Source organism: Euprymna scolopes, chromosome 15 (assembly GCF_053919585.1).
Source record: "Euprymna scolopes isolate OS-2025 chromosome 15, ASM5391958v1, whole genome shotgun sequence".
NCBI classification, from domain to species: domain Eukaryota; kingdom Metazoa; phylum Mollusca; class Cephalopoda; order Sepiida; family Sepiolidae; genus Euprymna; species Euprymna scolopes.
The window spans coordinates 49,981,307-49,993,273 of record NC_136496.1 but is presented as its reverse complement, the minus strand read 5'-3'; the positions used below and the strand labels follow the sequence as shown (position 1 = coordinate 49,993,273).

The window sequence follows — 11,967 nt, the reverse complement described above, 5'->3', positions numbered from 1 at the left end:
ACCCATTAACATTCTCAGGGACACGGGAGCATCCCAATCCCTAGTGAAAAGAGGATGCATGCCTAAAGAAGCGACAAGAGCCGCAGGTAGAGCGACCACGATAAGGGGCATAGGAAACAGACCCATAACGATTCCACTATTTAAAGTCCACTTAGTGTCGGATTGGGGCTCAGGAGAAATAACTGTAGGTGTAATTGACGAATTACCAATGACAGGGGTAGCCATGATACTAGGAAATGACATCGCGAAATATCAAGACGGGAAACCCATAGGGGTGACCACAAGAAGTAGAGCGATAGAGAGGGGAAATGTAGAAGACAAGCCGTCAGGGGAAAAGCAACCGAGACCGGTGGTAACACCCCAACCTTGTTTACCCGTGCCACGACAAGTGCTGATCAAGGAGCAACAGAATGACAGCGACCTAAAACCCTTATTCTGTCGGGTTGGAGAAGAATATCCTAACAAATCAAAAAGTCAATATTTCCTCAATAGGGGCGTACTAATGAGGAAATGGAATACCCCCAAGACAAAGGGAGAGTCGGGAGATACTGTGCGGGAACAAGTAATGGTACCCGACATGTATCGAGAGGATATCATGAAAGTGGCACATGAGATACCACTGGCGGGCCACCTAGGTGTCAACAAGACCCTAGAAAAGTTGACCAGACATTTCTACTGGCCAGGAATCGTGGGAGATGTCCAAACGTTCTGTAGAACTTGTGGGACGTGCCAAAAGACTGGAAAACCCAACCAGAATATTCCCCCGGCCCCACTCCAACCTATACCGGCAGTGGAAGAACCGTTTAGTAGGGTAATAGTGGACTGTGTAGGACCGCTACCCAAAACCAAAACAGGACACAAATTTATATTAACTATAATGTGCGCATCCACAAGGTTTCCAGAGGCGATCCCACTGCGCAACATATCAACGAAAAAGGTGGTAGATGCCCTGATAAACTTTTTCACTAAAATGGGGCTACCCAGAACCATACAGACAGACCAAGGATCTAATTTTACGTCGAGGCTATTCGAGCAGGCTACGGAGCAACTGGGAATCACCCACATAAAATCCAGCGCTTATCACCCTCAATCGCAGGGGGCTCTGGAACGCTTCCACACCACCCTGAAAACCATGCTCAGGGGCTATTGTATGGAACACGATGCCGAATGGGATCAGGGGATCCCATTTGTGCTTTTCGCAGCTCGAGAAGCCGTCCAAGACTCGTTGGGGTTCAGTCCCTTCGATCTAGTCTTCGGTCATCAGGTACGAGGACCATTAAAAATGATAAAAGAGAAATGGGTCAGCGATGAACCCTTGCCAAATAACATGACGGATTACGTCACTAAAATGCGACAAACCTTAGCCGAAACACGGAAGTTAGCTAAGACCCACCTAGAAAGTAGTCAGAGGGTCATGAAGACCACATACGATAAAAAGGCAGTAGATAGAAAGTTCGAAGAAGGAGAGGAAGTGTTAGTACTCATACCCCTGAATGGTCAACCATTCAAGTCGAAATATCAGGGACCGTACACAATTACTGAAAAGATAAGCCCACTAAAGTATAAGATATCTACCCCCAAGCGTAGAAACAAAACTCAAGTATGTCATGTGAACATGATGAAAAAATATTTCAGGAGGGCGGGAGAAAAATCAATATTGACAGCACAGTGTCACCATGAAGCTGTAAGTGATGAGTACCCCGAAAGAGATCTTCCTGTAGAAAAGGACCCACCCATTAAGTTAAAGAATTCGGAGATAATGAGTAACCTAGGGTGCAAACTTGCACACTTACCGCCGAAAGAGGGGCAAAAGTTACAAGGAATGGTAACAGAATATAGCGACCTATTTGCTGACGCACCTACGCGCACAAGAGCAATAGTGCACGACGTTGAGCTAAAGGAGAGCGAACCAATTAAACAACATCCGTATCGCATAAGTCCGAAGAAATTAGAGATAATGAAAACGGAGATAGACTACATGCTCGAACACGAGATAATAGAGCCCAGTCAAAGTGAATGGGCATCACCGTGCATGCTGGTCGATAAACCGGACGGAACAGTGAGATTCTGTACAGATTATCGCAGAGTGAAGGCGATAACCAAGGCAGACGCATACCCTATGCCACGAATAGACGACTGTATAGATAAGATAGGACATGCCAAATACATCACCAAATGCGACCTTCTTAAGGGATACTGGGCAGTGCCTCTAACCGAGAGAGCCAAGCAAATATCGGCGTTTGTAACCCCAGAAGGAGCATACCAATATCGCGTAATGCCATTTGGGATGAAGAATTCCCAAGCAACATTTGTAAGACTGATGAACACATGCCTTGCTGGGATTAAAAACGTAGATACATATGTCGATGACATAGTCATTTACAATGACACATGGGCAGAACATATCGAAACAATTGAAAAAGTATTTAAGAGGTTAAGAACGGCCAAATTAACCATAAACTTAGCTAAAACAGAGTTCTGCCAGGCCGAGGTCAAATATCTAGGGCATGTGGTTAGCCATGGGAAGATCACCCCAGCAAAGGCCAAAGTAGAAGAGATAAAGAATTATCCCATACCAAAAAATGTTAGGAGTTTAAGGAGATTCCTGGGCATGGCAGGGTATTACCGCCGGTTCTGCAGGAATTTTGCATGTCTCACTGCGCCACTGACAGAGCTGTTGAAAAAGCACAAGCGATTTCAATGGACACCCGAATGTCAAGAAGCAGCTGAGAAGATCAAGCTAATGTTAAGCAGCGAGCCAGTGTTAAAGGCTCCATCGTTTGACAAACCCTTCAGTGTGGCAGTAGATGCCAGCAATAGCGGGATAGGAGCAGTACTGTTACAAATGGGGGAGGATGATCAACTACACCCAGTCAGTTACTACTCAAAGAAACTGAGCAAGTTTCAAAAATCCTACTCCACAATAGAGAAGGAAGCTTTGGCGTTAGTGATGAGTTTATCTCATTTTGAAGTCTATGTATCCTCGGTGCATGGCCCGACTATCCTATACACAGACCACAACCCATTGATATACGTCAATAGAATGAAAAATAAAAACCGGCGAGTACTCTCCTGGAGTCTCATATTGCAGGAATTCGACCTAGACATCAGACACGTAAGGGGTCGGGATAACGTAATAGCGGACGCCTTATCACGTAGATTCGAAACAGAAAGGGAAGAAAAGGGGCGGGGGGAAAATTCATAAAATAGCTGTAGGAAAAAGTGATGGAAACTCCACGAACATCATTTCTCTAGAGTGACACAAGTTGGTGTCCTTAATCTCAAATATTATTTTCTTGTCTCATACGAGTAATTTTATTTTAAATACATATAAATATAAAAAAAAAAAGAGGAACAATTCTCTTTTTTTTTCTCTTATGGAGGAAGGTGTTAAGAGAAACATTTTCACACCCTTCATATATATCAATTAAGCAGACACCCCTTCCCACACCCAATCCTTAGCAGACGGAGTCAAAATGAGGCTGGCCGAGCGACCTAGATTTCTACACCCACGCAATGACCTTCAACTGTCGCCAACAAGAAAAACGCTGGAGAATCAAGGCAGTTCGACGAAGGCGGTGGACACGGAAACATGTGTGGGGGCATTCTGCTCGAAAAATGGAAACACCGCGGTTGATTCGCATGGTGAAAAAAAATAAAAGAAAAACATCTCGTCGACTCGTATCGTGCCACAAAGGAACAATATATACCCACCTTGGCACTAATTGATTGGAATTCACGCCGTGCTGATAAGGAATAACATATATCCACCTTAGCATAAATGGATTGGAATTTACGAGAATCGATACTTCAAACCAGCACCTTCAAACCAGCCCCTTCTACAAACTATAGACTTTCCCTCTCACCAGCTAACAACGAGAGACGCACACCAAACTATAGACTTTCTTTCTCACCAGTAAACAGCGAGAGACACACGCCAAACTAAACACGTGTTGTACCCTTTTCTTTCATTTGTTTCTTCACAAAATAAATCCTAGTTCGTTTAATTCAATTTAACACGTAGTTCGCTTCTTCCTCGAACCAATTCATTATTCCTAATTTGCACCACCTCAACAAATTGGTGACACCCGAACGCGAGAGGAACACGCATTTCCTTCTATACCCTAGACTGCTACAAAATGGTGACACCCGAACGCGAGAGAAACAAACATTTCCTCCTATGCCACAAGTCTCACAACAAACCGACACACAACGAGACATGAAACGGACAAGCATGGTGACCCTACCTTTTTGAAATAAATTGTTTTGAGCGAGACACAAATTTATTTGATAAAGAAAAACAAGTGAACCACTACCGACAGGAATAACTACTACAAATAACAATGATAAAACCCCTCATCAGACTCGGCAGAAACATAAACACGGAGCTGTCGACTTCATACCGAATTTTTTTAAAAATTCGAGCTCGACAAACATTTTTCACGGTTTCCTGACATTACCCTGCAACAAACGCGAGGAGCAAAATCACATAGGTCTATACACATTCTCTCCCACACAGCAGACGCAACAACAAAGAAACAATTACAGGACATCCCTATTAACACATAGGAAGAAGTTGAATCAACAATACGAGTTGAGATGCACCACGCACCCTGATAAACTCACAACTTGGAAGTTTCGTTGACAGCTGGCAACCACACCCCGGTCAACACGAACGAATGTGCAACTAGCGCTCGTACAATGCACACACTACTGCAGATTCACTTGCGAAGATACCATCAACTTGACACACGATGTCAACACGAAACAAAAATTTTCCTTCCAAACGAACAATTCACTTCACTATCCAAGCAACTCGTTGCACATGTTAGCACAAATAAAACCAAACAAAACAAATGTCAGCCTAAAAAAAGAGTAAGCACCTTTTCCACGCCTAAGTAAATACTTTTTTTTTATGGGCACACTCCGTTTTTGACGTTTTATTTAAACAACCACCCCAACAGCAAAAAAACAGGATGAAAAGTCAATTGCCGAAAACATTACTTACAAAAAAAATATATAAATATATATACACTACATATATTTTTTTTTCCTAGAAAGGGGAGTATTGTGTGAGCCTTTTCTAGTCTCACACAAAAACGCGCGTTCACATCTCAAGCCATATTTCTTGTCATATACATAGTGCACACAAACATACGCGCGCATGTCCACACACTACATATATTCACGTTCGCGTATATACACTCACATTCACATGTATACACACACATGCTAACGTACACACATGTACTCACATACGCGCACATGGGCAACGTCACTTCCCCTTTCGAAGGAAATCCACACATGCGCAAAAGACCACCGGAAACAACTATATAAGCAAGAGCAATAAGCAGCTTTTCTTTTCGGACCAGCTTCCGAGATGAGTGGTCTACGGACCAGCCGCCATTTCGGCAGGCACGCATGCGCACACCTCACATCACTTGCTACCATGTGGAGCAAAAAGCTAACAAACAGTACATACACCTTATACGCTTCTCTCTCCATGAACTGGATTGACATACTCACTCTTTCTCTATCTATATATACAACTTGTGCCTGAGAATACCTTCGCGTAGCTGACTGCTAACATGGCGCACAGCTTTACTGATGTCAACCATCTATCTTTTTCTTTGTCTACACGCTGGACTATCATTCCCATTTCCACTACATTACTCACGCCTCTTTCCATGCGCAAACAAACGATGGTGACTCGAATGTGAGATTAACACACATTTCCTTTTCTTTCTATATTACTAGTCCCACAACAAATGATGGTGACACCCGAACGCAGACATAAACACGTGTTATATCTTAAACATTCATTCTTTCAACAGTAAATAAACGACACGTTTATCTTATCCAGCAATTGAGTTTTTGTTTCCTTCATTCCATTCGTTTCATTATTTTCTTTTGTAGCGAGTTAAGGTATTTATATCCTGGCATGCAACACTACCAAGGAATGCTCATGTGTTTACCCTAATCATAAATATATGCCCGGTTATTACTACTGACAATGTTATAGATATGTAGTAGATTGAGTTGTTTTTATATTGGAATTTATTTATGAAGCTCCTCCTGCTAATTGCGCTTGTTCCTCTTATGTTCTTTGGATTGGCTAGCAGTGATCTGCTACCCCCCCATGCCCTTAGGGGTCACGTGTATTAAATTATAAAAACCTTGGAGATTTTGCATCAGCGGTCAGCCTCTTTTTCGATCCCAGCTGGAGATTGGTTCTTCGGTGTGAAGCCCACGATGGCACGGCAGTCACTGAGTCACTTCTACTTCGGATAAGTCCTCGCGAACCACGTTTTTGCAAATCCTTAATCATCTTCATCATTCTGTCCGTTTTCTTTTTTACATTATATTTTATTTTGCTCACCCAGTAAAGTTGCTTCAGGAGAATATCACTTTTACAATTGATTTTTCCCAATACTCTAACCACTGCGCCACGTGAAATTCTCCTGAAGATTGAAGTGTGGGCGACCGAAAAATACATCTGTGAATTACTTAGGACCTCTATCCAGTCATGACTGACGGAACAAGAACATGCTACCCTCGTGAAGTAAATAAAGGGTTCCGCTCAAAATTCTGTCCAAATTCCCGAGTTCAACAGAAACCTTCTTGAATTCGACAAGATACACCTGAAGAAGGTCGGAGGTTATATCGACCGAAAGGTTGTGAAAATCACACTCAAGATGAGAACAGTATTCTAATGAATAATAATACAAATGTCGGAATTTTATTTGTTTTTAAAAGGACCTCGCCATTTCAGTGCATTTCAGTGCAAAAGGGAAGGGTGTCAGCATTTTCGCCAACTTGTAAAATTCACTTAACCCCTAACCCCTCCTCTTCTTGACCACAACTAGCAGTTGGCTAATGTGGGTGCGCCACTGTCTCTCTCTCTCTCTCTCTCTCTCTCTCTCTCACACACACACACACACACTCACACACTCTTTCTCTCCCTTTTTTTTTTTGCATTTTCATTTAAGCCTTTCCTTTTTTTTTTACTAGTCCCACATAGACATATAATGGCATTTTATTATGAGAGAGTAGAGATCTTGTTGTCTTTTAAAAAAGTTATAAAGAAAGAGATAAACATCAGAGTAAGATTATTAGTACATAAATTAAGGAAAAGCCATTTACTGGAAGTGGAAGACCTCGGGCAAACCGGAAGTCCCAAATCGAAAGTCATCAATAAAATATCTTTCATATATATATATATATATATATATATATATATATATATATATATATATATATATATATATATATAGCCAGTAGAGTTTAGTTTCCTAGAAGTACATCCAATGAAACAACATGTGTCTACCAAAAGAGTGCTCAATGAGTGAACAGAGCAGGTATATTAAATTTATTTATACAAACATTAATGGCTACATATGTGCATACATGTTTCTGTAATCACCCGCGTTGGGGGATTACGCCTTCAGGCCAAGACTTACCGTTGAAACTGATATTTCAACCAAATACATTTTCCTATTTCGTTTGTCAAGTTAGAGTGTAACCTGGGTGGGAGTCACAAAACGGTGAGAGGACAAGTGAGGTCTTTGAAGATAATAAACATCTTTTTCATTTCCCTTTCCCCCTATCCAACCCATCTTTTGGTTTTTATGGCATAAGGTACTTGAGAATTTAGTTTTTTTGTCTTGTAAAAAGTCTGTAAATTAAGAACATTTGCTATGGTCACTAAGTACTGACCGGTGTCTTTCAATCTACATCCATCCACACACATACATGCAACACACACACAACACACACATACAGACACAGCCACACACACACACACTCACGTTAATACATATATTCAAAAGCGAATCTATGCTGTTCGCTTTTATTTTACTCACACACACGTACTGAAACTAGGCAATAACTCTAAACTACGCAGGAATAAAGTTAAAATTAAAATACGGTAAATAACAAAACAAAATACGGTAAATAACAAAACAAAAAATAAATAAAAATAAAAACAAATAAACCAACAAAATATGAATAAACATAAAACACGAAAGTTATCTAAACCCCACATGTACATATATATATTAATATATCAATATACTTATAAACGCCTACACTTTGTTACACCCGCGCATATATACACACACACATACAGACATACATAGACATATAATGGCATTTTTCTTACTTCAGTAGCGTGGTAACCCCTTCATATATGAAATAGCATGCTACTACACTCCAGACGGGTGTATATATATATATATATATATATATATATATAACATACATACAAACAACATTCGGACATCCATACATTCTTGTAATCTACATTGCTACAACAATCATATACGAGACAGCCTATTTTAATAGTTCATTTACATACAATACATACATATACAAATACATACATACAATACATACATATACAAATACATCCATATACAAACATACAAACAGATATATAGATACACATATATATATATATATATATATATATATATATACAAACATACATGCATACATAAATACACTTATACATACATACTCACACAAAATACAGACATATATATATATATATATATATATATATATATATATATATATGTACCCTGCCACCAAATGATACATCTAAAGTAGAAACAGACATGAATTCATTTACTACATAAATTCCCTTTTTCTATCAAACTCCACACGCATAGTTATATTTCATGGCTCCACCCGCTTGTTACATTTTCCTAAGTTGTAGGTTTTTTTGCTACATAAAAATTTATACTACGTAAAAATTTATAGTGAATTCAGCATGAAGTTCATAGGGCTATCTTCATATTAAGCAAGCACTCTTTCAATGGTTAGGCAGATATACATAAGATGTATAACGATACAAGATTAATATATAATAACATATGACAGAAATCAGAGTATTTAGGTTATACAAACTGAGTATACAAGCTTACAATTCAACTTACATTCATCTTTATTTATTCACCCTAATTTCTTTATTCCCTTTTCTTTCATTCACCCTTCATTCTTTCATCTATTTATTCATTTATCCTTTTTTTTTTTAATTAATTTTCCTACCCAGGTATATAAAGATCATATATCCATACATGCATACACCCAAAAATACCCATATGCATACATTATTACGAAGTTCACCCAAAACAATCTAGTACACGTTTGGTTCAAATATATATAGTAATATTATTATAAGTATTATAGTAATATTATTAGTAATATTATATACCTTCATATAGGTACTTATAGTAATATTATATACCTTCATATAGGTACTTATAGTAATATTATTAGTAATATTATATTATTAGTAATATTATTATATTATATTATTATTATATTATTATATTGCTTGATGAAGTAGAATATTAAGCGACTTAGGATCATAGTTGCGACCTCACTTATTCTCTTTTGGGGGTGGGGGGGTATTTGATGGGGGTTAGTTGTACTCATAGTTGTTCTCGTCTACTAATTTAGAGTTCTTTAAGTGCGTGTATTCTGAAATGTTTGCAGGATATAGCAGTTTCTTGTTTAATATTTAATAATTTATCCCTGTATACCTAGTTATCTCAAGTTTTTCTGATAAGCATAATGGACATGGTGAGATCAATGAGTGGCAAGTATTGGCCCTCCTAATAATTTTTCATTCTATACTAGGTGCTTTATTTTCTCTAACTAATTTCCAGTGAACCTTAACGATAAGGAAGTGTCCTTTTCATATGTTTGAGCGTGTATGTCGAGCGTGTATGTCCATAGAATCTATTTTTGAAAGTCATTTGGGTACTCCCTATGTAGAATCTTTCGTCCCTTGGGTTCTCTACCGGGAATATCCTAGCTTGATATACCACTGATGAGGTCAGACATTCATTTTTTATTGGGCATTCCTCAGGCTTTTTACAGTTACATTTATTCACCGCCGTGTTTGCACTAGTATTTACACCCTCTCTATTAGTCATCCTTAAAATTCTTCCATTATGCTTTTTTATAATCCTTTCTAAGTTATCACTACAGCTATAACTTAATTTTAATGTATTTTTATTAAATATTTAATGTATTTTTATTAAATATTTTATTTGATGGGAAATGCTTGTTAATAAGTTGTAAAAATTTTGTACCAAGTTTTGTTTTCAACATAATATTAAAGGGGGTGTGAACCAAATAATTTTCCTACCACGATTTGTGCTAGCGTTAGTTACTTTATATTTTATCTCTATTATCACTATTTTATCACTATTTTTAAGTGCTGTATTATAAATAGCTTTGCAATCATTGAAAGTTACTTCATCAGATGAATTGTTACTTATTCTACTTTCAATAGATAACGGTATATGTTTAATAATGGATGGTGGATGGTTAGACTGCGGGTGTATATAAATAGGATTAGCATTATCCTGTTTATATGGTTTATAAGTATTTGAATCAAGATCTAAAGTAACGTCAAGGAAATTAACCTGTTTTAAGTTAGCATTAACTTCTACTTTTAGGCCAAAATCTTTCATTGCTCTCCTAACCTGATCACATTTAACACTTGTAGCATTCCTCACTATTTTCAGCCCATCATCACGATATAAGCCCATGGTCCCTTCTATCAATAATATTATCTTTTGTTAAATTATAAATTTTTACAACTTATTCCTACGAGATCTGTTGCCTCTCCATTGATACCCCGAAAAAGTCGTTTTGCCCATTTGCCCATTGTTCTCCGTATCATATTTGTTTTTTGTAAGATTAATCATTATTGCAACTGGAATGATCACATTGTGCAGTGAACTCTTTAGAAAATATTTCTTTGTATGTTGTATTCATTGTAAGCAGACATGGATTTTATTAGTTGTTTTTATTTATATTTCAGCTTAGAAGGCAAAGGCGTTTTCACTGACACAATGAAACAAATTTGGGAAGGCCATTTCAATCACAAAATTGCCACTGGATTAAGATTCAAACTGAACATGAATTAAGTGAAATAATTCTTCCATCCAGTTATGAAATAAAGTTTGAATTACACTTCATTTTTATTCACAAACTTTGGAACATTTATTGTTTTTCTTTCAGTTTCAAATAGAAAATCAAACAACAGCCAGTAATTTTTATGAAAACATATTTTGATTTCTCAAGTGTTTTTGAAAGGGTTTGATCTGATAGTTTCTGTGTTTCATCTGCAAAGAAGTACATAAAGTGCGATGAATGGTGCACTAATATTTTCAATGAATTGTTACTCATTTTTCATTTCATGTCAAATGCTCTTGTTTAAAACATTTGGATTAAAAGGCAAAAATTCTTTATTTTTTTTCACATTTTATTATTGACATATAATATTTTCACATATTATTATTGCAGTTCTTCCTTACGTTCAGGTTAGCATTAATTCTTTATACATTCTCAATTTAAAGGTTGTGTATTACCTCAAAAAGATTTATTCAATTATTATTAAATTATTATTATTATAATAATTATTAAATCAAAGAAACATTACTGAAGTAATTTGAAGAGAAGAGATCAAGGTTTTCACAATATTTGAGTTTGTAGTCAACAACATTTATAATAATAATTGAATATAATTGAAATAAAGTTAGTGTATCAACTAATCAAATCTCTTCTTTTAAGAAAAAGAAGAGATTTGATGAGTTGATATGTCTGGAAACTCGTTTTGCAAATAATAATTTTGTCAGGGAAAACAAAAATTAAATTCAAAATGAAATAATCCTATTATTTACTTCGTTTACACTGCATTCCCTCATTGAGTGCTCCAAACCAGAAGAAACGCCTCTGGAAGTCTTCTTTTCGGTGTTCATCTCTGCCATCACGTTCCGCATTATCTCTTCTCTACTCTCAAAACTTTCAGTAGCGTCTTCAATTTTGGAAACAACGGGAAGTAGCAAGGATCCATGTCTGGAGAGTAGGGAGGTTGGTGAATGACGGGAATTCCATCTTTGGCAAAGAAATGTTGGATCAAATGACGTTGTTGTGGTTCAGTTGCCA

At 37.4% G+C, this 11,967-nt stretch overlaps 1 protein-coding gene across 3 annotated transcripts in view; it reads left to right on the top strand.

Annotated features, from left to right (window-relative positions):
- Positions 1–11,278, top strand: part of LOC145293824 (uncharacterized) — a 484,189-nt gene extending 472,911 nt beyond the window's left edge. For all 3 annotated transcript variants that reach the window (XM_080140465.1, XM_080140466.1, XM_080140464.1), the window contains one exon: positions 10,841–11,278. In XM_080140465.1, the coding sequence (XP_079996591.1) occupies positions 10,841–10,946 (106 nt within the window). In that variant the 3' untranslated portion in view covers positions 10,947–11,278. The remainder of the gene's footprint in view (positions 1–10,840) is intronic.
- Positions 11,279–11,967: the final 689 nt, after the last annotated feature.